The sequence below is a fragment of the Populus nigra genome, chromosome 1 (assembly GCF_951802175.1).
Source record: "Populus nigra chromosome 1, ddPopNigr1.1, whole genome shotgun sequence".
NCBI lineage: Eukaryota > Viridiplantae > Streptophyta > Magnoliopsida > Malpighiales > Salicaceae > Populus > Populus nigra.
The window spans coordinates 252,672-278,820 of record NC_084852.1 but is presented as its reverse complement, the minus strand read 5'-3'; the positions used below and the strand labels follow the sequence as shown (position 1 = coordinate 278,820).

At 34.9% G+C, this 26,149-nt stretch overlaps 5 protein-coding genes and 1 long non-coding RNA gene across 14 annotated transcripts; 4 read left to right on the top strand and 2 right to left on the bottom strand.

The window, feature by feature from the left end:
• The first annotated feature begins 993 nt into the window (after positions 1–993).
• On the top strand, positions 994–6,667 carry LOC133670304 (phosphatidylinositol/phosphatidylcholine transfer protein SFH13). 4 transcript variants are annotated; one of them, XM_062090817.1, is made up of 15 exons: positions 994–1,265; positions 2,084–2,177; positions 2,338–2,641; positions 2,770–2,869; positions 3,234–3,500; positions 3,875–3,952; positions 4,033–4,137; positions 4,223–4,272; positions 4,360–4,459; positions 4,587–4,685; positions 4,777–4,890; positions 5,067–5,220; positions 5,402–5,782; positions 5,887–5,961; positions 6,309–6,667. In XM_062090817.1, exons 2-14 carry the CDS (start codon positions 2,171–2,173, stop codon positions 5,925–5,927), a joined length of 1,800 nt encoding a protein of 599 aa, XP_061946801.1. In that variant the 5' UTR covers positions 994–1,265; positions 2,084–2,170; the 3' UTR covers positions 5,928–5,961; positions 6,309–6,667. The 4 variants fall into 4 exon arrangements, with proteins under 4 accessions (XP_061946801.1, XP_061946796.1, XP_061946797.1 ...); XM_062090814.1 differs by having other exon boundaries at positions 996–1,265; positions 5,873–5,961; XM_062090812.1 differs by lacking the exon at positions 6,309–6,667 and having other exon boundaries at positions 995–1,265; positions 5,873–6,209.
• Positions 6,668–9,702: 3,035 nt separating this feature from the next.
• Positions 9,703–10,222, bottom strand: LOC133668595 (uncharacterized). The gene is made up of 2 exons (XR_009833761.1): positions 10,084–10,222; positions 9,703–9,998 (listed from the first exon to the last, which is right to left on the bottom strand). It is a non-coding gene; the product is annotated as an uncharacterized LOC133668595 (long non-coding RNA).
• Positions 10,223–10,616: 394 nt separating this feature from the next.
• LOC133668574 (actin-related protein 8-like) lies at positions 10,617–15,016 on the top strand. Of its 2 annotated transcripts, none has more exons than XM_062088517.1 (12): positions 10,617–10,936; positions 11,097–11,182; positions 11,345–11,415; positions 11,553–11,620; positions 11,704–11,765; positions 12,026–12,123; positions 12,487–12,568; positions 12,918–13,060; positions 13,483–13,631; positions 13,899–14,032; positions 14,203–14,321; positions 14,628–15,016. In XM_062088517.1, the coding sequence occupies exons 1-12, from the start codon at positions 10,617–10,619 to the stop codon at positions 14,703–14,705; spliced, it is 1,410 nt and encodes a 469-aa protein (XP_061944501.1). In that variant the 3' UTR covers positions 14,706–15,016. The 2 variants fall into 2 exon arrangements, with proteins under 2 accessions (XP_061944501.1, XP_061944509.1); XM_062088525.1 differs by having other exon boundaries at positions 10,803–10,936; positions 11,039–11,182.
• A 1,019-nt stretch (positions 15,017–16,035) lies between these two features.
• Positions 16,036–17,720, top strand: LOC133668586 (GPI-anchored protein LLG1). The gene is made up of 4 exons (XM_062088537.1): positions 16,036–16,321; positions 16,419–16,622; positions 16,721–16,777; positions 17,112–17,720. The coding sequence occupies exons 2-4, from the start codon at positions 16,529–16,531 to the stop codon at positions 17,474–17,476; spliced, it is 516 nt and encodes a 171-aa protein (XP_061944521.1). The 5' UTR covers positions 16,036–16,321; positions 16,419–16,528; the 3' UTR covers positions 17,477–17,720.
• A 136-nt stretch (positions 17,721–17,856) lies between these two features.
• On the top strand, positions 17,857–19,821 carry LOC133668539 (pentatricopeptide repeat-containing protein At5g66520-like). 4 transcript variants are annotated; one of them, XM_062088485.1, is made up of 2 exons: positions 17,857–18,294; positions 18,586–19,821. In XM_062088485.1, the coding sequence occupies exons 1-2, from the start codon at positions 17,994–17,996 to the stop codon at positions 19,554–19,556; spliced, it is 1,272 nt and encodes a 423-aa protein (XP_061944469.1). In that variant the 5' UTR covers positions 17,857–17,993; the 3' UTR covers positions 19,557–19,821. The 4 variants fall into 4 exon arrangements, with proteins under 4 accessions (XP_061944469.1, XP_061944462.1, XP_061944452.1 ...); XM_062088478.1 differs by having other exon boundaries at positions 18,508–19,821; XM_062088468.1 differs by having other exon boundaries at positions 17,857–18,417; positions 18,508–19,821.
• Positions 19,789–24,842, bottom strand: LOC133668564 (actin-related protein 8). 2 transcript variants are annotated; one of them, XM_062088504.1, is made up of 12 exons: positions 24,116–24,842; positions 23,741–23,826; positions 23,544–23,614; positions 23,334–23,401; positions 22,954–23,015; positions 22,612–22,709; positions 22,196–22,277; positions 21,650–21,792; positions 21,306–21,454; positions 20,812–20,945; positions 20,558–20,676; positions 19,789–20,269 (listed from the first exon to the last, which is right to left on the bottom strand). In XM_062088504.1, exons 1-12 carry the CDS (start codon positions 24,445–24,447, stop codon positions 20,192–20,194), a joined length of 1,422 nt encoding a protein of 473 aa, XP_061944488.1. In that variant the 5' UTR covers positions 24,448–24,842; the 3' UTR covers positions 19,789–20,191. The 2 variants fall into 2 exon arrangements, with proteins under 2 accessions (XP_061944488.1, XP_061944481.1); XM_062088497.1 differs by having other exon boundaries at positions 22,954–23,024; positions 24,116–24,841.
• Positions 24,843–26,149: the final 1,307 nt, after the last annotated feature.

The window sequence follows — 26,149 nt, the reverse complement described above, 5'->3', positions numbered from 1 at the left end:
TTAAATTAAAACTACAAAACTACCACGATATTACCTAACACGCATAATAAATTATTAAATGAGATCTTAGAGTGGCATACTTCTAATATTTATACCTTGATGGGATTTGTTAATTAAGAATCTGAAGGATGGTTAATTAGGATGGATAGGTCCTAATCGATCCTGCAATTAATTAATTAATTAATTAATGGAGAGAGCTGGAATATTTAGATACCTTCGGTCTTCTTCTTTTGGTTGCTGCATGTATTCTATACTTTAATTAAAGGAAGGTACACATGAGATTTTATTCCATTTCAAATGTCTAATTAAAAACAGCCCAAATTAAATTAAATAGATGCCTTTTATTTATTTTTTTGTCGGTCAATTTTATTGATTAACAAAAATTCAAAGATTATGGAATCGAACTCGAAATTCTTTCTTGATATTTATTTTGGTAAAATTATTATAAATCTTTAGATCTCGGCAGGGCTAAATATTATATAAAAAAAACTTGAAAAATACACGAGTTTGAATTAATAAAATCTACCATTGATATGGCCATTACAATGCAAAACAAGTGATTAGATAATTAATAACTAATAATTAACCGGGTATATATGATTAAAATAATATTAGCCGCTAAATGAATTTTTTATAAATGTAAGAGGTTTTTAAGCACTTAGCAAAATTTATTTTTTAAAGTATTTTTTAAATTATTTTTATTTAAAAATATATCAAATGAATATCTTTTATGATTTTAATATTCTGATATTAAAATAAAAAAAATCTAAAAAAATATTATTTTAATATATTTTTAATTAAAAAATACTTTTAAAATATACCCGCACAACATTACCAAAGACATTTTTTTATTGAAGTTTCTTTTTTTATCGATCGTCCAAACATGATTAATATAAAAGATCAATCCTATTTCACAAAATAGTAAATAGAAAATAAATGGTAAATAAAAGAAAAGAAAAGGAAAGAAATAAAGAAGGGACACGTAAAGAAACCAGAAAACAAAGGAGAGGGTGACAGAGACACATTACAGAGAGAGAGAGAGAGAGAGAGAGAGAGAGAGAGGCTTGTGTTTCTCTCAGCTTCAGCGAAACACTAGTAACTACTTCTCGAGATATCTTCTTGTTTCGTATCCTTTATCTACTCCTCTCCTCTCCTTCCTTCTCTCTGCCATCCACCCTTCATTCCTCTGTTTCTCTACGGTCACTGAGAGAGACGGAAGAACATATTGGGATTTTTTTTGTTGATTGGTTGAATGATTGATACGGGTGCGTTACGCTTCTTTCTCATTCAATTTCCTTCTATTCAATCCAAATCAAAATAAAAATCCTGCTTTCTTTCCTTCTCTGTTTTTTTTTTGTTAATGAATGAATAAAAAAGTGGTGAATGATTGAATGAAATGGAGGGTTAGATCCGTACAGTTGATATCTGCATTGTCGAGTTTCATGGGAATTTCTAATTTAATTGATTTTCTTTTTCCTTTTTTATAAGTATTTATGGGGTTTTAAAGCTCATTAATTTCTTTCTTTTGAAATCAGTGCATTCCAAGAGTGAAGTTTGTTACTTTCAGCTGACTGTGAGTGTTGTGAAGTGAAGTTTTGATCTTTTGCGTTCTTGATTTTATTAGGTTGATGGAGAATGGATAATATTTCATGGGTTTACTGTCAATTTTTTTTTTTAAAAAAAAAATTAGCTGATCTGGATCTGTGTTTGTAATGATTTTTTTAAGAGTTATGATATTTGATTTTAGAGATTGTGGTTTAGTGAGCTGAAGGGCTGTGAGAGGAAGTGAAAAGTTTGCTTCTTTTTTTTTCTTTTTTTTTTTGTAATTTCCAAGTCTCTATGATTGATGGAGAATTCGGAGGAAACTGGAATGTTTTAATATTTTGATTGGATTCATTGAAGGGTAGAGAAATTAGGGTTTTTTTTTAATCTACTTTGATAGCTTTGGAAAGATTTAGTGTTAAGGTACTTGTTTGGGTTGGTGATTTGAATTTAAATCAGTTGTCATTTTCTAATGCTTCAGTGTCGCTGAAAGCCTGCAGTATTATAATAGTACCACATTCTGTGCTTCTGCCCTTGACAGTTTAGAGAGGCATGTGTGTCGGCAGGGTTGCTGTGAATTCTACTTTCTTGGCCTGAAAATTAGGATTCCCTGTTGCATTTCAGCAAAATGTCAGGTATGTTTATTTTGTCAGCTCAACAGATACATCCGTTTTAAGTGTGTCATATTATGACGACCAAAATTGAATGGTTTCTGATGCTTGATTTCATTAGGATGATTTTGTGTGTGTTGTTTGGTTACTAGCAATAGTAATAATCTATGTTGACCTATTGAAGGTGTTGAAGGAATCGTGGTTAATGATGAAAACAGAGAGAGAAGATCTGATTTTGAGAACTCTGAAGATGAAAGACGACGGTCAAAAATTGGTAATTTCAAGAAAAAGGCTTTGAACGCTTCAAATAAGCTCACCCACTCCTTTAAGAAAAGAGGGAAAAGGATAATAGATAATGGGGTTTCGTCAGTTTCCATAGAAGATGTAAGGGATGCAAAAGAGGAGAGTGCTGTCCATGAATTGCGCCAAAAGCTTCTTGAAAAAGATTTGTTGCCTCCTGGGCATGATGACTATCATACTTTGTTAAGGTCAGCCTGTTCATATTTTTGGAACACAGTACAATCCCTTTTATGAACTTGAACTGTTGTTTTTGCTTGCCTGTTCAAATCCACTAGAATGCATTCACTTATTGACACTGTCATTTTTAATCTTGTAGATTTTTGAAAGCAAGAGAGTTTAACATTGATAAAACAATCCAGATGTGGGAAGAAATGCTTAACTGGAGGAAAGAATACGGGACAGACTCCATTCTAGAGGTAATGGAATGGATTTATTCTGCTAACCATGCTGCTGTTGGCATGGTTATCTTGGAACCTTATCCTGTTAAAAGCGGGATAATCAGAAGCTCCAAACTGCATCTGTTGGTAAAATCAACAAAATTTTGGTTGCATTGCTTTTTTATAACTATCCAATGCATATAATGCATTGTCGCTATTTTGTTTGAAATTGTATGTGTGCATGCTTTGTGGTTCTGCACTAAATGTTTCGGTCTTAATTTCTGCACTAAATGTTTTGATCTTAATTCTAGATTCAGAATTATATGTTTTTTTTATTAGTATTATTCAATCAATTTGTAATTTGATTCTACAAGCCTACTGAACTTATATAGTCAATGGTTAGGATTTTGAATTTGAGGAGCTGGAGGAAGTCTTGCAATTTTACCCTCACGGTTACCATGGAGTTGATAAGGAAGGCCGGCCAGTTTACATTGAGAGGCTTGGGAAAGCTCATCCGAGCAAGCTAATGCGTATCACCACTATAGAACGGTATTTGAAGTACCATGTCCAGGAGTTTGAAAGGGCTATACAGGAAAAATTCTCTGCTTGTTCTATTGCTGCAAAAAGACGGATATGTTCAACTACAACCATATTGGATGTGCAAGGTTTGGTATGTTAAATTGAATTTTCCCTTATAAGCCTTTTGAAATTGATCTTGGTCTTAAACTTTTGATCCCAACCATGCCTTCGAGCAGGAATTAACTCTTTGTTGGGATTTTGGAAAATTGTGTCAACCACGACTTTCCATGCTCCATGCACCTTAAAGACTTCAACAAAATCTATTCTGAAATCCAATTTTGGGGAGTATTAAGTCTTATTATAGGTTTCTAGCAGTCTTTGTTAAGTCAATTGAGGAATTTGTCGCTGTACCATAGGATGTTGATAGATTTTCTTTCCTCCTCTACTTTCACCGATTGTTTATTGTTTCTTTCAACTGGTTGTCTGCATAATTTGAACTGGTGATTAATGTTATGTTAAATACAGGGCATTAAGAATTTTACTCGGACCGCTGCAACTCTCTTGGGCGGCATGACAAAAATAGATAGCAGTTATTACCCTGAGGTATCAAAAGTCTCAGTTAATCGATAGGTTTCTTCTTCACTGTTTAATTGGTTTCTAATTGTTGTCCACACATTACACAGACATTGCACCGAATGTTTATTGTCAATGCTGGTCCTGGCTTTAAGAAGATGCTTTGGCCTGTGGCCCAGAAATTTCTGGATGCACAGACCATTGCAAAGATACAGGTAAAGGATATTGCTGTAATCATATAGTTCCTCACCATTCATTTCCTGCTGTCTTGAGTTGCTATACTTAATTTCTGAAATGCAGGTTTTGGAGCCCAGATCCCTGCCTAAGCTACTGGAAGTTATTGAATCAAGGTGTGTATCTGCTGTTATACCTGTCTCACATTTTTATTTTTATTTTGAGAAACTATAACTTTTTCATATATTTCTTTCCTGTTTCAGTCAATTGCCAGACTTCTTGGGTGGTTCTTGCTCTTGTTCGGCTGAAGGAGAATGCCTTAGATCCAGTAAAGGTCCATGGAATGATCCTGAAATATTGAAGGTAGGCCATCCTGCTACAAGGATTTCATGTACTGATTCTATGTGCTGAATTATAAAGCATGAAAGGAGGCTTGGATTTTTATATTGAACTTGTATTTAGAAATTAACCTAGTTTTTGTCTTCTGCAGCTTGTACATAATGCAGAACCAATATTTGTGACGGAAATCTCCAGAGTGTCTAATGAAAAGCAGGCATTTGACTCGTATATTCAGATACACCCTCTGAAGGCAAGTCTTCCATCTCACGATGCCCAATCGTGTTTGTAGGTCATCAGCATATATTATTCTCTATATTTATTTGTTAACCTATATCTTTCAGGGAAAAAGCAGTGATAGAGTGACAGCAGAATCAGGGTCAGATATTGATGATCCTTCTTCTCCATTCAGACAAAAAAATTCTACATTTCCATGCTCGACCCCGGTTGATGAAGAAGTAAGTTTTAGAGCCTCTAGCCTTTTTTTTATATGGTTGCTTTCTTGTCAGACTCGTGTGGGTGAGTGTGCATGCCAGTTCGCCTGTATCTCTGCTTGCATGAGTGCTTGTTCATGCGAGGGTGGTGCGTGCACATCCTTATCCTTTGTCTTGTATATGAATTGTGATTTCTGCAGGTGAAGGCATCGGATCCAAGTATCTACTACAGTTGTGATGATAATTTTACTCTGGCTGAGAAAACTGTGCTTAGAGGGGATTATCCTGAGGACCAACCACTTGAAATCAACAATTTGGGGAACATTCCCCATGAAGTGACATCAAACCTGGAAGGTATTTGTTCATGCTTTCTTACTGCAGATCAGTTTCTCTTGTTCATTTCAGATCCAATAAATCCATTGCTCACTTGGCAAAGCACAAAGATTTATAGATATGGACTTCAGGAATTAGTGTTGATATAGTTGCTGAATGACTTCTATTGTTGCTGTCTTTTGGATTTATATCTTAATTTCAGGTTTATTCATCCGTTGGTTTGACTTTGTCAAGGAAAAGGTTGGGAAAACAAGTATCCCAAATGCGACAAGAACCTTGTTATCATTCGTGATCAAGCTATTTGCACTTTGTCGTAGTCTACCATTTGAATATTGGAGAAGGCAGAACAACATTTATCCATCTAATTTGATGGAACATAACACAGATGTCCATTCAACTGCTGCTGAAGCTATGAATGAAGAAGACCATGTCCGTCCATGTATATATCGTCTTCAGAGACTAGAGAAAATATACGAGGAACTTAGCAAAAGGCCTGCTGTAATCCCTTTGGAAAAGGAGAAAATGCTAACAGAATCTCTGGAGAGGATAAAGTCTGTGGAGTCTGACCTTGAGAAAACAAAGAGTATGTCCTATTCTACATGGTTCAAAATTTGTAAATGTGTGGAAGTTGGCCTTTTAAATCTGTATTGAATGCATTTTTTTTCCCTGCAAGCGTTGTGCTCACAGGTACTGCATACTACAGTGGTAAAGCAACTCGAGATTGCTAAGTTGCTAGACAATTTACGGGAGTCTAAATGTCGTGTAAGTAGTTCTGTGATAATTGATTAAATTCCATAGTAAACTTCATCAATGAAGAGTATTTATCCCTATCTGGGATTAACATTCAAGCCTTGCATGAGGATTAGTTTGGCTTGAACCCTTGGTCCTCCTTAGTGAGGACTATTTCGCTCCCACTTCCCAGTTTGTTATTAACATGAAGAGAGCCAAGACTGTCCGAGTGTCTGTTGACTATTTGCATACTTTATGTTATTAAAAATTTTGTAATTTCAGGTTGACTCTCATTTACCTAATTGTCATTTTAGTTAAAATTGATGTGTACAGTGGTTTTCTGGTGCAACTGTGACAATGACGAGGTCATTCTTTTGCAGCAAAGAAGATTGTTCTGCTGAGTAATTATAGTGGAACATCAGAAGCTGAGTTTTTGGGAGACTGTGTGCACAGATGTGAAACTATTATATAGCATCAATGGTGGCGGGTGGCCTCTGAAAGCAGCATGACGGTCCACATGACTGCTTATTTCTTGTAGGAAAACGAGGCAGTCAATCCTTTTTCCATTAACCATTTTTCTTCAATCTTGTAAAGTTCTGTTGCAGTTGATACTTTACTGAAGTTATAGTAGTTAAGATGAGCGATGCTTGCTGATGTTAGCTTCTTCGGGTTAGTGCAGGGAAAAACCTGAAAAAAATCAATGGAATGCTTAATAGCAAGCATACTATATTTCTGACTCCCCACTACTCTTCCCTCTTTACGTGGCAAGGAAAACTTCCATTACATTTTTCTTTATGAAATAAGAAACCCAATCAATTACTGAAGCATCGGATTGCAAGAGGCCATGTGAGGGCAATTCACGAGATCAACAGGTACATTACATTAGACTCTATATGATGCCTTTCACTGTGTGAATCTACAGTAAAAGGCTGATTTTATCCATGTCTTGGGTCTACGATGATATTTTTTTATAGGATACGTTGGTTATTACCTGAAAGGAAAAGGTTCGTTGATAATTATGTGTTTTCCTTGCACAATGTAATTACCGAACTGCTCTTGTGAACAGAAAAAAAATTCACTTGGATGAAGGGGTTTTTAAGTTTTTTACTTGACTTTTAAACAAGTAAGTTATTTTATTATCCTTAAAAATTTAAAACAACTGTTTTGATTTAGGGGCTTTTTTGTCATTTATGTATGATTATTTGGTAGTTATTAAGTATTCTTGGGGCAGTAGGGTAATTTAATAAATAAAAAAATTAACAAAAAAGAAAAAAATCAGTTGAGCAGTGTCAGCTAGGGGTGAGCAAAAAAACTAAGAAATCGAGAAAACCAGAAAAAAAACTGAAAAAACCGAACCGTGAAAAAAACCGATTAGAATTTTGAAAAAAACGACCAGTTCGGTTCGGTTTTGGTTTTATGAGCCTAAAACCAAAAAAAGGGAACCGAAACGAACCCAAACCGAAAAAACTAGAAAAAAACCGAGCCAAACTGAAAAAACCGAGCCAAACCGGAAAAAACCGAACCAAACCAAAAATAATCACCCCTAGTGTCAGCCGCCTTTGAATCCGATAGCCAAAACCATGATTTCATGGCGGTTTTTGAAACATCTTGGTGTTTTCTCTATGGATCAATGACGCGTGTAGTATTATGACGTCTGGTGTGGCCCGTATAGCCTTTTGTTTTATTTTTTTCTTTTTCCCTCCCTTCTACTCAATTTTCATGCTGGAATTAAAAAAAATCAAATAAGCATCTAAACTTCGTTGTACTTAAGATTTTATCTATATTCTCTTTATTATAATTTTTAAAATTTAGAATACTTTATGAAATTAAAGGGTTTTTTCAATTTCATCCCTCTTCTCTTTGTTGCAATGTTTTTTTTTTATTTAGAATATTTTATTAAATTAAGAATTGTTTTCATTTTCATCTAAAATTGATATTTTCATCTATCAAATTTGGTTATTATTTTTTTAGATGGTTTTGGAAATTGTTTTTTTTTTTTTTTTTGCAATTTCATCATTTTTTAGTTTTTTTCCTGTCAAATCTAACTTTTTTTTTTATTGTTGAGATTAACCCTAGTTTACGAAGTTGACATAAGTTTCTTTGGGTATTTTTTCTTATTTTTTGAGCTTTTTTTTTTCCATCCTCTAGCATTTTCTTATTTTTTAATTCACTTTCTATGTTAATTTTTAGTCGTTTTGAAAATAACATGGATTGCCTTGGTTTTTTTTTTTTCTTTGTTGAATTTAGTTTTTCTAAAGGAATTCTACTTTTAAATTGAATTAAATTGATTGATTTTATCCTCCAACATTTAATTTTTTTAGGTGTTAAGCTCTTGGGTTCAGCCTGGATAAAAAATTTAACAGATTGCGGATTTGAGAGTTTAACCTGGGTTTACAAGGTTCACTCGGGCTTACTTGATTTTTTTTAAGCTATTTTGTTTTTCATATTTCATCCTTTGATATTCTTTTTTAATCTCTTTCTATAGGATTTATCTTTATTTTTTAAATAACAAGAGCTGTCTTGAGGGTTTTTTTTTCTAGTTTTTGTTAAATTTCGCTTCTTTAAAATGAATTTTATTTTTTAATTAAATTAAATTTATTGATTTCATCCTTTGATATTTTATTTGTAGCAATACTTGAAAGAATTTTGTTTTTTTAATTAATTTTCTTTTGAAAATTGATATTCTCTGTTTTTTTACATTTTTTATATATAAAATTATCTTGATATCATGTTTCGGATCACGGATTTAACATGTTTACCATATTTGACTTATTTTTTTTATTGTTTTTTAATTATTTTTTTTATCTCGAGTCAATGAACAAAATCTTCAATTATTTTTGAAAAAATAAATTTATATATTCTTAATATATTTTCTACAATAAAAAAATAATAAACCCACGCACAACATAGCTCATAAAACCTATCTACTGAATATCTATTTTGACCAAGATTGTCAATTCCGTTTCGATAGGTGTTTTGTTTTTTCAATTGGAATGGAATGTTTAAGTTTCAAAGTGTTTCGGCGTACCATTTCGGGGTTGTAATATTCATATATATATATATGTGTGTGTGTGTGTGTGTGTAATTCAACAAATATAATTTAAATTTAAGATAAATTAATTATAAATTATGCAATACAAACACAATGCCAAACAAATATAATTTTAAAATTTAAAATATTTCTGAATAGTCAAGATTAAATAGATTTTTAACTTAAAGTAATTCAACTTAAACAAAATATCAAAATACTATGAATGTAAAATGTTTTAACACAAATATTTTAAATATAAAGTTAGGTTAATGCTCTCAAGGCTAATGGAATCTAAAGCATCTCTTGTTTTGCTAAAATTCCTACAAAGCATAAATACGAAAAAAAAACATGAATATAAACTATATATATAAGTGATAAATCTATTTTTTTAAAAATAATATCATTGTTAATGAAAATAGTAATAATAATTTTCAATATTATTATTAATTTCATTGTTATTGAAAATAATAATGAAAAATAGTTTTTTATACTGATTTAATTAATTAAATTGAACAAGATGCAATTTGATTCATTGGTTTTTCAAGAGCAGAATGGAACATGTGGAATGAAACTGAAATGTTCTAGTCAGAATTTAGCTAAAAAATCTGGAATACACCAAGATTTAAAATAAAATAAAAATTATTTTATTTTATTTTTTAAATTAATATGAAATGTTTCAACTATTTCAAACCAAATATAACAAAATTAACAGTCCTGATTCTAACAGTGTGATTTGCAAATCTAAAGGAAAGGGATGTGATTTATATATGGACAGTTTCTGTAAGAAACCATGTGAGTGTGTGTGTACCCTACCCATTGATTACTCGCATCATGAACATGCACAAAATCTGCTGAAAACCCTCTTGAAATCCAACCAGACCGAGTAACAGTGAATAACTGTCAAGGATTGCATGTGAGAATCATGTAGAACAACAGTTCAACAAATCAATTGCTTTCCATGCCATCTTTGAGAGTCTGCGCGAAGTTCTTCATCCATGCCATCTTTGACATTTTCTTCCATCACTAAACAATCCTAGCACTTGAATTTCACCAAACACCAATTGAATTTCGAAGTCCCAAACTTGCAAAGAAAGAAAAAATCTCAAATTTCAGAAAAAAAATACCATTGACTGGAGTGGAAATGACCACTCAATTGCTTTCCTGAGTTGCAGATTTGGGTGATGGCGTAAGGGAGCTCCATCTTCTTGATCTAGAGAGATTAAATATTCCATTGACTTGACTAAGTTTTGTTGTTAGTAGAGGTAGATCCAATTGATTGATTACATCAGCATCAGCATCCTCTTAAACAAGCATCGAGAAAGCCATAGCTCCTGTCTGGTCCCTTGTTCTCTCATCTTCATCTTACACAAACGTCAAGAAAGCCATTGCTTCTTCTGTCTGGTCAGGTCCCACATTTTCTCACTTGAAAAATACGATGAAGGACAAAATTAAGTTTGTTAACAATGACAAATCTCTGGCTGCTCCCCCTCCACGTGTCACCATCATATGCTTCTACGTCAGCGTTCACAAATCCGTCTTAACACAACGACCTTACCACGTCCCTCAAAACAGGAAAAGAAAGGGAGCTCTGAACTTTCCCTAAAAAATAATTGAATTTCACAACCATGAATTGAAGCAGCGAGAACCCATTTCAGCTATGGCAATGTTATTAAAAAAAGTGTGGGAATCGGTGACGAATAGGAGGAGTTCTTGTCCTAGTTCGCACGTTGACTCAGTGATAAGTCCACCGGTTTACACAAAATCACCACCACCATCATCTTTGGGAGCTTTTGATCGGCTACCGATTGATGTGGTATTCCAAATAGTGAAATTGGTGGGGCCAAAAGATGCAGCAAGATTGAGTGTAGTGTGCAAGTCATGGAGGTCACTTGTATCTGACGATCGTCTATGGATTTATTTTCTCCAAAGTTATCATGACACTTGGAATTCTGTTTTTTTCGCTGAAACCAATTTACAGTAAGTTTTGTCCTTTTCATTTGAAGCCCAATCGAGTATAATTTAGCGGATTCTGATGGTTTAATTATGGATTTCTTATACTGTTTATTTGAGTTTTTATAGGTAAGGGAATTTTTTCCCCCTTCTAAATTGTGAGAATGGAATTGTGATTTCACAACAGGAAATTCTCTAGTCACATAGCAAAGTCGTCGTTCATGCGTATATACAGGCAAAGGGTGCAAGTTCCTGGTGCTGTTATTGTTGATGGTGAGAATTCTATGTAATTCCAAGCCTGGAGTTGTTAATTTGAAGTAAAATTAGGTGCAAGAACATTTATAGCAAGATAGAATTTCGTATTACAGTAGCATTGCTGATTGTTGAAAGTTTTATCTATTTGTTGATTCTTCTATCACAAATGTAATTGAAAAGGTGGTTCTGGCTATTACAAGTTTGGCTGGAGCAAATATGCCTGTCCGTCCGGTCGGTCGGCAACTTTTTCGGTGAGCATTTTCTTTTAATCGGCCAGCCATTTTGCAAAATCGGATCTTGAGCACCTCTTAGATCTCTTGTCTTAATTTGCTGGCTTCCATCAACTTAAAGTAAACCTGTTCCGATTCTGAAATTATTTGATGAGCAGGAATTTGTCAATATCGAATTTCCATCGTACTTCAGGTTTCGAAACTTTTTTGCTACTATTTATAGCAGGTCTGTCCTCCCTCTCTCTGTGCAGCGACTTATTTTATGAAGGAACACTTGTGTATATATATCTGAAAACATTATGTTTACAGGATGCAGGTAAAAGCATCTGCACAGCCAATTGTCCTCTCCCTTCCACTTCGCAATTATGATGGTCAGTTACCACTTAAACTAAATTACTCTTGAGCAATGTATCTTGCTAAATATTATGTGTTTAAATCTTACCTTTCTTTAGTTGATACAGTTCTCTATTATCTAATCAAAGAAGAAATATTTCAAATAACCTTTTTGTCTGACCTGACATGTCCAGATTTAAAGCACACAGTCAACTCATGATCGCTAGAATTTGGATTCGACGGTTATGAATAGTGTATTCTTCTCCTCTAAACTTGCTCCATGTGTTTACGATTGCAGATACTGAATCTGCAAGAGCATCTAGAAGGCAGCTAAAAGAAGCGATCTACACAGCTCTGTTTGACATGGATGTTCCAGCTGTTTGTGCTGTTAATCAGGTGTTGCCTCTATTTACCAACTCATTCCTCTAGTCTCTCAATGTATCCCACTGGTTATTGTGCTAACAAGGTCAGATCATCCGTGTTTCTTTCCTTTTCTTCTGGAAAATACTTTTCCATGTTAAATAAAGAGGACTTGTCAACAATGCCAGAGATCACTTTTCTATGAGTACTTGGGAGCTTCTTCTGTGTAGTTGTAGGCAAGGCAACTTCATATGCCATCTCGAAACATGGAAAATTGAATTGTTTTGTTCGTTGCATCGATGGATGTTAATAATCCCTCTTGTGTATGACAGAATCTAGAGGTTCTGGTATTATTCAGCTTATTATAATTACAAAAAAACGTTTTTTGGACAAACACAGGCAACTTTAGCACTGTATGCAGCACAGCGAACTTCAGGAATTGTTGTCAATATTGGTTTTCAAGTCACGTCTGTGGTTCCAAGTAAGCGATTATCTTCTTTTTGATCCATGCTTCCTCCTTGTATAGAAATTGAAATGCTGTATAAAGTGAACTAAAAATAGTATTTGGCTCATTCTTCATGCCAAGAATGTGATCTTTCCTGTGTGTCTAATGTCTAATTTCTTCCTTAAAGGAATATTCGTTGAAGGAATTACACAGGTTTTGACCTAGGCTTTTGCAAGTTGTAAAATATGCTTCGTGTTCTAGGCTCTAACATGCTTTTTACCCTATATGAATTTCTACCTTCTCTTAAATATCCTTTGTTTTAGAATGGCTTCTTGTGATTTCAAGATTGTGGGGGTTCTGGGAATCTGACTGTTATGTTTTGCAGTTTTAGATGGCAAAGTAATGCGCACAGTGGGTGTGGAAGTCGTGGATGTTGGAGGATTAAAATTAACAGAATTTCTTAGAGAACAGATGCAGAGGAACAATATTAATTTCCGATCACTGTACACTGCTCGCACATTGAAAGAGGTATGCCATTTCTTGCCACGGCACATTCTAAAGTTGTATGCCCTTTTGAACTCGGTCAGAAGCCAAGCAGTTTTTCCAGACAAAATTCTACGGTTATCATATAAAAATTCTAATTCAAAATTTTATTATTGAATGTTTTTTTTAGAAAATCTGAAAAAAAAATTCAATAGAAGACCCAAATAAACTTGGAAATCAAAAAATAAAAAGGAAAAGTAAAAAAACTAGCTTGAACACCTTTCGAGTTTAATTTAAAAGGCTCTTTTCAGTTTTTGCTTTGTCTAATCAGTCCATAAATATCCCTGGAAGGACTGTCCATGTAGTCCATAACTAGATCAGAACCACATGCATCATAACAGTCTTGTATTCCTTAGATATGTAAGGTTTTTCTCTTTATGTTCTGTTGGCATCATATGGATATGCAGAAGCTATGTTATATCGCTGCTGATTATGAAGTTGAGCTATCTAAAGATACACCAGCATCATTGGAAGTCCCTGGAGAAGGATGGTTCACTCTTTCCAAAGAGCGCTTTACAACAGGGGAGGTCTTATTTCAGCCACACATTGCTGGAGTGTAAGTCCATTTCTTCCCACAATTTTGCTACCGTCACGGGATGAAGCTTTCAAGACATCAATGCTGTTTTTGCATAAACTATTTCGACCCCAAATGTTCTTAGGAAAAAGGGGGGAGAAGTGATGCATTTCGACGTGACATATGTCCAATATTTTCTGATTGGATTCTTTCCACAATCCAACAATCAGAATATTTTCCATGCGTTATGCCATCAAAATAATAGGCCTCTGTGGTTGGCTCAAATGTTTCATTTATAACATGGTACAGGCACACAAAGGGTTTGCACGAGGCAGTAGCTCTTTGCATGGATCACTGTCATGCTATAGGATTCACTGGAGATGATACCTGGTTCAAGACTGTAGTTTTGTCAGGGGGCACTGCGTTACTGCCTGGACTTGTAGGTAGGGGAAAAAACATGAAAAGAGGGCATGCTCGCACCTTTTCTTTAATTCTTTGGTAGGAAGCATGGTTGAGATGCTGCCACAATCTAATCTTGAAGAGTTAAAACAACTGAATGTATGAGTATCTAGTGCATGAACTGAACCTAGCTATGTTCGTTAAATGTTTCCAGGAAGGCTAGAGAAGGAATTACATGGGCTTCTTCCTTCATCCATTTCAAAAGGAATTAGAGTTATTTCTCCTGCTTATGGGGCAGACACTGCATGGTTTGGTGCAAAGCTTATCAGCAATGTAAGTTAATAATCCAGATCTTTTGATTATGCAAGATTGGATATATGATATATTCATCATTGCATGTTTTCGTCTTGTATTAGAAGCTTCGATCCTTGATTGAGATGTCATGAATTGTTCATAATGTGGTCTCTGCACATCTGGTGTGATCCAGTTCTAATGAAGTTTTAAAAAATTCCAACTTCTTTTCTGGACTGTCATTTCTATTTACTGTATTTGGGTTTAGATCACAGATCGCTCCACCAGTGTACCTATATCGAAGCTTTATCTCGCTTTCTTTTTTTCTTCTTGTATTTTCTACCACAGTTGAGCACCTTCCCTGAGTCCTGGTGTGTGACAAACAAGCAATTTCGACGGAAGCCCAGATTAAATCTCGTTTGGTAAAAGGAAAAGGATAGGGGACCCTCAAGTGGTGGGATAACAGTGTGAACTACCTGGACTGGCATGGTATATCCGTTTGTTTGGTATTATGGTGAAGTATGATGCATGTAGCTGGAGATATTTTTATGCCGGTTACAATTTCGAAAGTTATTTAGTTTTCATTATCTAAACTTGTTTTTCAACTCAAATTATGGTAAAAACTATGGTTGGAGAAAAGCTAAACTGTAATTTATAGCCACGGATCAGTGTACACCCACTACTTTTTGCTGAAAGTTCATAGCTATTATCAAGAAATAAAGTTACTTGATAGATAATCTTGTATCACGAACCATTAGATTCCCAACTAGCGTCGTAACAAGACTGTTGGATCATATGTGTTTAGTGGTCAGGTAGTACAAAGACTACATATAATCTCCTTGAGCAATAATAATCCGATTTCTCTTCCTCCTTGAAACTTCTCCTCTTCTTGCTTCGACACATAACCCGAGGAAAAGCGATTGATATATATATATATATATATATATATATATATATATATATATATATATATATATATATATAACAAGTCTATCTAAAGTTGTACAAGCATCTAAACTTCCCCTCTCTTCTTCTTCCTTCTTGCTGGTTAGAACTTATTTTTGTGATAATTTGTTGGTTTTTACGGTTTTCTTCTGATGCATCAAATTCATTATTGTGATGATTGGTACATGACTTTTTCATTGGTTTTCGGGACATGTTGTAACCTTAAATTTTTTGTGATAGTGTTCCTTTGAGATGTAAAGGTCTCAGAAATTCCATCTTAAATTTCTTTTTTTTTTAAATAATATTTTTTTATTTTTAAAATTTATTTTTTTATGTTCCGCCGACTTTTCTTCCCAAAATATATTCAACAAAAATATGTAGAATTTTGTTGACTAAATATAATTATTCAGCAATATATATCCATTTGATTACTTATATTTTGTTTTTTAATTACTTGTTAATAAATATAGTTATTGGCATATGAAACTACTTCCTTGACGCAGTCCAAGTTTCTCCTCTTGCATACAAACACGAAAAGGAGATGAGAAGGGATTTAGACATTCATAATCATAAGAACTAATTACTCAATGTTTGATAAACTTTTGTGATTGATTGAGTGAACTAGGCTCACAATTTATCAGTACAGTTATAAATTTATAATTCCCGACTCAGTTTAAAATCATGAATTCAACAGATTAATTTTTTTTTTTAAAAAAATCAGTATAATGTTGTTTTTGAAATTCCCATTCCAGCTCAGACCAAGTCGGTGGATCAACATATTAACATGGCCTATAAATACTCTATCAACTTGCTAGAAAAGTCTTAGGATGTTGCTCCGTCGAAGACCCTTCAAAACAAAAATTGAAATAAGACAGGTAGGACAAGAGACGGCAAACCTGGATGTGGTCATTGCCTGCATGTCTTGATTGACCCATCAGTTGATCTACTAATTATCAAGGACTAGCAGAAGAGAGAGCACAATTATTGTCTTTCTCATCCATACTTGAAGAAGAAATTGGTTGGTGACCCCAGTTTCCGCGTTATTTGCTGTATCCCACTAAGCAGCTCATAGCAATATTTATTTTCAGACACAAACTGTAAGTATCTTCTCTCCTTCCCTTCCCTTTATTTTATTATGTGCTTGGAATTGTTGGGCTTTTGCTATTTCTTACTCCCTTTTATGTTTCTGTCCAGATCTCTTCTTCTTTAGAAGAAAAGAGAAGAAGAAGACATTAATAATCCAAAGAGGTAGATAGATATATCGAATTGAAGAAAGAAGGAAAGGTTGAATCTTTACAAGGGAGATGGGGTTGAATCAGTGTTTTTCATTTGTCTTCTTCATCTTTCTCTTGATGGGTCTCTTTGCTTCTCCTTCTTTTGCATCTACTTTCATTTCAGGTACCTCCTTTCAGTTTCAAAATCCTTATTTTTTGTTTATGTTACAAAGATCCATGTTATTCATTGCTTTTTGTCTTTTTTTGTTAATTTGGATGCAGATGGTGTCTTTGAATCTCATGCTTCTACTGGCAGGAATCTACTTCAGACTAAGAAAGGTTGCCTTTTTTGCCACTTTTTTCCTCCGCTTTATTTGCTCGCTTCTAGTCAAGTTTTGGTTTGGGTTCTCTAGATTGTGATCGCCACTATGTTTTCTTCTGTGATCGAAGTGATTTAAGTGATGACTGCATATTTTGTTGATCTCTGATGCATGCCAATGAGTTTTCCATTGCTGATTTGTTCATTTAAGATGCGAAATGTTGTGTTTGTTGTCTTGACGACTGCGTGTTCTTGCCAAAGAAGCCCGCAATTCTATTCCAGAATTTGATAGGTTGTATCAGTCTGCTTTAGATGGCGTGCTGATGGCAATGCATTGTCTTTCTTTATCTGCAGCTTGCCCTGTAAACTTTGAGTTTCTGAACTATACAATCATCACAAGCCAATGTAAAGGACCCCAGTATACTCCCAGTCGCTGCTGTGGATCATTTAAGGAGTTTGCCTGTCCTTACGCAGATGTGATAAATGACTTGACCAATGATTGTGCATCAATCATGTTCAGCTACATTAACCTCTATGGGAAATATCCGCCTGGTCTATTTGCCAATGAATGCAAGGAAGGGAAGCTGGGACTTGCATGCCCTGCACCAGCACCATCAGAACTGGCTGCTGACAATAATGGGAGTCAGATCATGCGTGGTCCGATTCTCCTGCTGATTTTCTTAGCTGGTTTCTTAGTGGTGTTCTTTCAATTACTTTGAAGGCCCCAAAAATGTTTTTTACCTTTCTTTTTCTCTCCAATAATTTCTTTTTAACCTTGGTAGAGAGGATTTTCGTTGTTTTCTGACGCTGCTATCTCTAAAACTGCTCATTTAGGCATGCTGAAAGAAATCAAATTATTTTTAGGCTTGTAATCTGCTAGTCCCCAGTGGAAGGGACTAGAGCCCGGTTGTATCAAGTGTGAAGTTATGTATTTTTACCCTTATAAATACTTCAAATTTTAAATTTTGGTTTGTGCCATGCCAAAATTGCTTGTTCTCATATGATGTGGACCTGGCATGGCGTTGTCTTCATATGTATCATTTTTATCTCTCGATTTTGTTTGTGTGGCTATGGATAGATGATACCATGTTAATCAAAAATCATATTATATCAGCAAAAACAGTCATCCTCGCGTTGCTGGAGATATTTTTAAGTTTCAGCTAGTTGTAGAAGACAACTCCATCCTTGACTACCTGCTTAAAGAACCTCGTCTTCATCATCAATTACGACTACCTCATGGCCTCTTTTCTAACAAAATCTCCTCTTCCCATGGACAGAAATCTACTTCTCACAACTTCAACTAGAGCACCAGCTACCATTATCTCACTTCGAACGTGCCACGACTTCCAGGAAGTGAAACAATTACATGCCCAGTTTGTTGTGTCAGGACTCCTTGGTTATCATCCTTTGTGTGCTAGGAGGCTCCTCGAGGCTTATGTTACCATGTCACAGATTTATTATGCCTCTTCGATCTTTGAGAGAATACCTTCTCCTGATGTGTTTGTTTATAACACCATGATTAGAGGCCTAACAATGGGTAAGTTTCTTCATGATTCTTTGTTACTGTATAAAGAATTCCTATTTGGGTACCTTGTACCAGACAACTTCACTTACACCTTTGTCCTCAAGGCATGCTCCCATTTGAAAGCTCCTTTTGAAGGTAAACAAGTGCATTGCCAGATAATTAAGGCAGGAATAGTACCAGATACTCATATCCATAGCTCCTTAATTCATATGTACACTAATTCAGGAAGCATAGACGATGCAGAACGTGTTCTTGGAGAATTCTCGGAAGAGAACACACTTGCTAAGAATGCCATGATTTCAGGTTACTTGACCGAGGGTCGTGTAGACAAGGCTAGAAAAATGTTTGATGACATGGCAGCGAAAGATGCAGCATCTTGGAGTGCATTAATAACAGGATATACAAAGAATGGTATGCACACTGAGGCATTAGCTCTTTTTCAAGACATGATGGTTTCACACATCCTGCCAAATGAAGCAGCACTGGTGAGCCTGCTCTCTGCCTGTGGACAATTAGGAACATTGCATCAGGGAAGATGGATACATGCGTACATTGATAAAACTAGAGTTTTGATGAGCACTAAACTCACTACTGCTCTCATCGATATGTATGCTAAGAGTGGAAGCATTGAGTGTGGCTATGGATTATTTCAGAAAATGGCCCGGAGAGACGTTGTAACTTGGGGAGTTATGATTTCAGCTTTTGCCATCCATGGCCATGCTAGCAAATGTTTTCAACTGTTTGATGAGATGATTGCTGATGGGATTCGTCCAAATAAAGTCATATTTGTGGCCATACTTTCAGCCTGCTCTCATGCTGGTTGTGTTGAAGAAGGACGACAATATTTCAGTCAAATGGAACATGGTTTCGGAATAAAACCATCTATTGAACATTATGGATGCATGGTAGACCTCCTTGGCCGTGCCGGGCTACTGGCAGACGCAGAACAACTGATCCTTTCAATGCCAAAACAGCCTAATTCGATCATCTGGGGTTCATTGCTAGGTGCTTGTAGAACTCACAATGACCTCAAGAGAGGGACTTGGGCCTTTGAGAACTTGATGGAGCTTGAGCCGACATCAGGGGACCGGCACAAATTAGCAGGGCTCATGTTTGCTAATGCAGGAGAGAAGGAAGAAGCTGCTATGATAAGGAAGATGATCCATGAAAAAGAAATGGTGACAACTTGTGGATCTAGTTTCATTGAGGTGGAAGGCGCGGTCCATGAGTTCACAGTGGGTTATACAGTTCATAAGAAAGCAAGAGATATATGAAATACTGCAAGGTGTCTATACAGTTCGAGACTGCTAATGATTTTTCTTCCAAGTCTGTATGCAAAGCAAAACAAAGAGGACGAGAGGACATAGATTCATGCCTTTTGTTTCGTGGATCTCGGGCATTATCCATCCCATTACCTCCACGTTACTTGTTCTTAATCGATTCAATATGAAAGGCAAGTTGGAACAAAGAAACTGTGAATCATGCCCACTTCATCACAAACTAGAGTTAATAAACTGACTTCCACGTTCATGTTTCCAAGATAGATCACAAGCAGGAAACAATATTCATTAGCTTTGTTTACATACTCAGTTTTGATATGTATACACATAAAGCAACAAACTCTTATTCGAGGATGCTCAGATTCCAAGAATAAACCGAACTTGCAAACAGAACTAAGGTTTCCCTGGCAATGTGGATTTTCGAGTTCATTCTTTTAAGAAACCTCCTCACAGAAAGAAGATTCAAGACAAACTTTAGAAAAAAATTGAAAATGTAAAATTGAAATATAAATAAAGAAATTTTGGCAATCTTCATCATGTGAGCAGAGTTTGGCTTCTTTCCCACTGCTTCTTTTATTATAGATGATAAACAAGGCCCCTGGAAGCTGCCGAATCTATACAAGCCTGATTTACCATGCAAGGGTAAATCTGGACTTCCGTCTAAATTGTTTTTTCGTTACACACCAGGACCCAGGAAAGGTGCTCAACTGTATAGAAAGAAAGGTGAGGTAAGGCCTTCACATGGGAAAATGGCGTGGTATGTGACCCAGACCAAGATGCTTGAGACTCCAAGTCATCAAACAACACCAGAGTCGAGAAAAGGTGAATAAATTATCATGATCATGAATGAAAGTCAAAATTGAGAGAAGACGAAGAGCCCAATAGTTGTGCAGAAACCAACTATGGTCACTTCAGGATGTACAGCAACTAAACATAACAGTTGTGAATATGTCCAGTTTTGCATGATCTAAATAATTGGTGATGAAGTAACTTACATTGCCAATAAGCTTTGCCCCAATCCACGCACTGTCTGCGCCATAAGGAGGAGAAATGACTCTTATTCCATTAGAAATGGATGGGGGAAGAAGTCCATGCAATTCCTTCTCTAGCCTTTCTGGAAACAGTTCAAAAATATAGGTTCATATACTTCACAAGCACGTGTCCTTGCTAATTTTATTCAATTTCTTAACTTTCTAGATTATTTTCTTGTGCCAACCCAATCATTATTTATAACTCTATTTTTTTTTACCTGCAAGTCCTGGGAGACATGCAGTCCCTCCTGACAAAACTATAGTCTTGAACCAAGCATCATCTTCAGTTAATTCCGCAGCATGACAGTGGTCCATGCAAAGAGCTACTGCCTGCTGCAAACCCATTGCACACCTGTACCATGTGCAAATGAAAACATTTAAGCCTAGCATCATGGTTTTATTATTTTGGTGGTGTAAGGTATAAAAAATATTTTGGTTGTTGGATTGTGAAATAATGTGAACGTGAAAATATGGACATGGTGCAGGCTAAAGGCATCAATTTAAATGAAAACATGCAGTGCAGGATTCCAAATATACACATTAGGGTTTGAAAAACAGTGAAGTTTATCCAAGAACAACATCAATATGAGATTTATTCCAAGCAAACAAGTTTTGTGGTCAAATACAGCTTATCCAAGAACAACATCAGTATGAGAAAGCTTCAAAAAAGAGTCCAATGAAAGTAGTGGATTGTGGGAAGATATGCACTTACACTCCAGCAATACATGGCTGGAATAGGACCTCGCCTGTTTTAAAGCGCTCCTTTGAAAGAGTGAACCATCCTTCTCCAGGTACTTCAAATGATGCTTGAGTGTCTTTATAGAGCTCAGCTTCATAATCAGCAGCTACATAACATAGATTCTGTATTTCCATGGTTCCAACAGATCATGAGAAGAAAAAGGTTCACCATTGAAATAACAATACAAAGTTATCAATACAGCTAATTAGAACTTAGTCATGAAGGGTGGGAAAACTAGTCGGCCTTGAATTTGACCAAGTTCAGTAGGAGATAAAGCCACATTATGCAGCATGACAAGAAACACTGAAACAGTATACCTCTTTCAATGTGTGAACTGTGTGGAGTGATTCAAAATTAAGATTATTCTGCTGCATCTGTTCTCTAAGGAATCCTGTTACTTTTAATGCTCCCACACCCATGACTTCCACACCCACTGTGCGCATTACTTTACCATGTAAAACTGTAAAATGCAAAAGTCAGTGTGCCAAAATCCTAAATCCCTATGATTTTGCAGCTTACCAGTTAGAAACAAGATTATTATAGAATGTAGAAACTTATAGAAAGTGAGTGAAGCATGCAAGAGCCCAGAATACCAAGCATATTACAGATTGCACGAGACAGGTTGAAACATGTGCAATTGATTAACAAATTTGGAAAAAAAATCAGAAAGAATATAAATGACACATCATCAATAACCACAGAGGTCTACAAATCCTCGTCATAAATGTGAGCACAAGAAGGATAGCATGGTTAGCAATAAGAATGAACCAAAGTCTATTTCTAGTTCAATTTATGCAACATATGCCTCAGATCAAGTTCCAAACAATGAGGGCATTTTGACAGAACAGAAAATAATCACTTACTTGGAACAACAGATGTGACTTGAAAACCAATATTAACAACAATTCCTGAAGTTCGTTGTGCTGCATACAGTGCTAAAGTTGCCTGTGTTTATCAACAAACATATCACATTAATGTTAAAAGATAGGCAGAACAATGCCAGAACCTTTACATTCTCTCACTGTAACTAGGAAATGTTAACACTCACCAACAAAACATGTAACAGAATAAGTTTTCCCACATTTCAAGATGGCATGAAATTGCATTTCATACAGCTACATAGCAGAAACTTCCTATTTGTAGAAATCTTTTCCATGCGATGATAATTAGTCTCTGGCATCCTTGATAAGTCCCATTTACTTTAACATATATATCAATTTGACCGGTTGAAAACATTGAGAAACTAGAGGAATTAGTTGACAAATAAAGCCAAACACACCTGATTAATGGCACAAACAGCTGGAACGTTCATGTCGAAAAGAGCTGTGTAGATAGCATCTTTTAGTTGCCTTCTTGATGCTCTAGCAGATTCAGTATCTGCAATCATAAAGATTAGAGCAAGTTTAGAGAAATAGGTTATATAAGACCACCCAATCTAAGTTGACACCATGAATCAACTATATAGTTTAAATTTGGAAGCATCTGGTCAGACATCATTAGAATTATTTCACCCTACGTAGATAATAGAATAATGTCATCAATTTCAAAAGATCTAAAATACAATGAAAAAAAATGTGCAAGTGAAATTCCTCAAAGTAATTTCGTTGAAGTGATAGCTAACCATCATAATGGCAAAGTGGAAGGGAGACGACAATGGGATGTGCAGATGCTTTTACCTGCATCCTGTAAAGACTGAAGAGATATTTTCAGCACTGTCAAGTTCTAGAGGCCATAAAGAATGGAAAAAAGCCTATAAGGGGCAACAAAGCAAAAATAGGTTCATATGTTGAGGATTAAAACCAGCATGCCACAAGTTAAAAATGTAATTAATGCTATCGGTCATCCAATGGAACTTGAATAAATCCTCCCAAAAGTGTTTCTTTAGAAAATAAGTTTTTCTACATGCAACGCAAGTTCACACACGCACACTGAGATAAAAATGAAAAGGGGACATTTGAAAAGTGGAATTGGCTAACAAATTTCAAGAGAGAGAGGACAGACCTGCTATAAATAGTAGCAAAAAAATGTTGAAGCCTGGAGTACATTGGAGATTCAATGTTGCCAAATTCCTGCTCGCCAGGTAATTTCATTACATATTGTCGAAAATTAAGAAAAATCCACATTGGTAATTATGAGAAATGCAGAAGATTTTCCTTCTGGAAAAGTTTCTTCCACAAATGCCAGAATGGCTAGTTACAAGAAAAAGCTCACCAAAAAAGTAGCTGACCGTCCAGACGGACAAGCATTTTTGCTCCAGCCATATTTGCAGTGGCCTGAACCACCTTTATCAAGAAGATTATAGAATTAGAAAAATGCGTAAAATCTTTCAAAAATATCAGTTTAAATAGAATGATTAATCAAGATGGTTAAGCAATGGAATTAGTCCTTTTTACATATATAATGCTTACCATCAACAATAACAGCACCAGGGACTTGCACCCTTTGCCCATATATACGCATGAATGACAGCTCTGTTATGGGACTAGAGAATGTCCTGTAACAAAATCACAAATTAATTTCAAATATTTTAAAAGAAATAATAATAAAAAAAAAACCCTTCAAATTTCCAATTCCAATACAAGTCTCACATTTTCCACTAATCTCTCTCCAAAAACAAATCCCAGTTCTATTCCCTCACAGTCAAAATCACTCAATCATCCACAACTAAGCAATCGATAATTGAAAAACATTTCACTTTTACTATAGTTTAACGGTCTCAGAAAAACAATGATTATATATTTCACAAAAAAAAAGAAGCTTGAAATGAAAATTGAGAAACTCACTGGATAGGATACCCGGATCGGAGATGAGTCTCAACAAAAAATACAGAATCCCAGGTATCATGATAATTTTGAAGAAAATAAATCCACAGGCGATTATCAGATACAAGTGGTCTCCATGACTTGCATACTACACTCAATCTTGCTGCATCTTTTGGCCCCACCAACCTCACTATTTGCAACACCACATCAATCGGTAGCCGATCAAAAGCTCCCAAAGATGATGATGATTCTGTGTAACTCAGTGGAGTCGTCACCGAGTCAATGCTCGAACTCGAGAAAGAAGGCGCCCTATTCGACACCGATTCCCACACTTTCTTTAATAGCATCGCCATAGCAGAAATGGGTTTTCGCTGTTTCAATTCATGGTGGTGAGATTCAATGAGTTTTGCGGGAAAGTTCTGAGCTTTTGGTGTTTTTTTGCGCGTTTTGTAGGGAAACAGGCATGAAGGAAGGGAGAAGGAGGTGAATTTGGAGGAGGAGTCGCGGTGGTTGTGTGCAAGTGGAAGGACTAGTTACACTGACGTGGATGGATATGATATCGACACGTGGATGAAAAGCTGCCAGATATGAGTGGTGAGTGAGTAACCCGGATTTGCAAAATCCATGAGTGAAATCCATTTTTATTTAATGTTTGAGATTCTCATTCAATGCATGAGATTTTCCCTTACAGAATACATCGAATCTCTTACATGAAAGGTTGATGATTTCCAAGACAGAGAGATTCATGAACACTGTTCTTAACTTGGAGTCATGGTTTAAGAATTATGACATTAATTATGAACTAGTTTTGAACTAAAAGAGATGGAGCGCTGCCTGATACACTTGGAAAGCATCATCACCGGGCTTCACTTTTTACACTCGGAAAGCATAATGCAGCAACCCCTACTTTCTATTTTTGTGTTTTAAAATTATTTTTTAAAAATTTAAATTATTTTTTATTAAAAATTAATACTTTTTAAATATTTTCATATTATTTTAATATACTAACATTAAAAATAACTTTTAAAAATATTATATTATTATATTTATAAATAAAAATTATTATGAAAAACAACCATAATTAAACTCTCAAATATTATCTAACTTTATAATCAGAATTATTTGAACCCAACCTAAGCACTTACCTTAGATGATATATTTTTTTAATTCAATTCCCTTCCCTTTTACCATTTTTTTTTTTTTATAGTTTCATATTTTTATCTTTTTAACAATTATTCAAGTTATTTTTAGACTACTCAAGTTATATTAATTCTCAGACCTATATTAGTTAAGGAATTGGACTAAGAAAGTTTTTTCCTAACAATTTTGTTCTCAAATTTTTTTTATTAATTGAACATATTATTTTTAGATTGACCAAGTCAATTGATGCACATTAAAGCAACTCCTGTATAATTTAATTTTAATAAATTTAAGCTTAAACTAGATTAAAAAAATCAAATAAGAAAATTACATGATTGATATCCTAGGCTGATTTTAATAATAATATAAAATAATTTATTATGATATGTATATATTCTTGTTACATTTTTTTTATAAAAAAAATGTAGCGCCTATTGACATCTAATTTGGAAGGGTGAGAACATGCATTCATTTCGGATGGATTGGTTTTCAATTTATGTGCAAATTATCTACTTGTTTCATACAAACTTAGAATAAAAAAAGTGTACCATGTTTAGTCACAACCTCCACAAATAAGCTATGGGATGGATGGAGGTGGAGCGATGGTAAATTTCCTGTTTTCTATGTTTCTATATAATTCGACAATATATATATATATATATATATATATATATATATATATAAAATCAAAATTAATGGACCCTAGGCAGACCATTTTTATATGAACTGGGTGCAATTTATATCTGGCTACAAACAAAAGAGCGAGAATTCGCAGATCCGCGGCCTATCAAAAATATTAGTCAAATCAATTATGAACAGTATAGTTGAATTGATTAAATTAATAATCTTCAAAAATTATTAATTTAAATTTTATAAATTTCAGAGCTATTAAAAATTTATATAATTATTAATTTT

Bases quoted from the DNA above. Each gene is read 5' to 3' on its own strand.
- LOC133668539 (XM_062088465.1), top strand. From the start codon at position 17,994: ATGGCCTCTTTTCTAACAAAATCTCCTCTTCCCATGGACAGAAATCTA.
- LOC133670304 (XM_062090812.1), top strand. The intron at 3,501-3,874 runs GTATGTTAAATT...TGTTAAATACAG, and splicing joins TATTGGATGTGCAAGGTTTG to GGCATTAAGAATTTTACTCG. The intron at 4,891-5,066 runs GTAAGTTTTAGA...TGATTTCTGCAG, and splicing joins CGACCCCGGTTGATGAAGAA to GTGAAGGCATCGGATCCAAG.
- LOC133668586 (XM_062088537.1), top strand. From the start codon at position 16,529: ATGGGGTTGAATCAGTGTTTTTCATTTGTCTTCTTCATCTTTCTCTTG. The intron at 16,623-16,720 runs GTACCTCCTTTC...ATTTGGATGCAG, and splicing joins TGCATCTACTTTCATTTCAG to ATGGTGTCTTTGAATCTCAT. The intron at 16,778-17,111 runs GTTGCCTTTTTT...CTTTATCTGCAG, and splicing joins TCTACTTCAGACTAAGAAAG to CTTGCCCTGTAAACTTTGAG.
- LOC133668574 (XM_062088517.1), top strand. From the start codon at position 10,617: ATGGCAATGTTATTAAAAAAAGTGTGGGAATCGGTGACGAATAGGAGG. The intron at 11,416-11,552 runs GTGAGCATTTTC...TTTGATGAGCAG, and splicing joins GTCGGTCGGCAACTTTTTCG to GAATTTGTCAATATCGAATT. The intron at 12,569-12,917 runs GTAAGCGATTAT...TATGTTTTGCAG, and splicing joins AGTCACGTCTGTGGTTCCAA to TTTTAGATGGCAAAGTAATG.
- LOC133668564 (XM_062088497.1), bottom strand. From the start codon at position 24,447: ATGGCGATGCTATTAAAGAAAGTGTGGGAATCGGTGTCGAATAGGGCG. The intron at 21,455-21,649 runs GTATACTGTTTC...ATGGAAATACAG, and splicing joins CAGTTCACACATTGAAAGAG to AATCTATGTTATGTAGCTGC. The intron at 20,946-21,305 runs GTAAGTGCATAT...CACATGGTACAG, and splicing joins CAGCCATGTATTGCTGGAGT to GTGTGCAATGGGTTTGCAGC.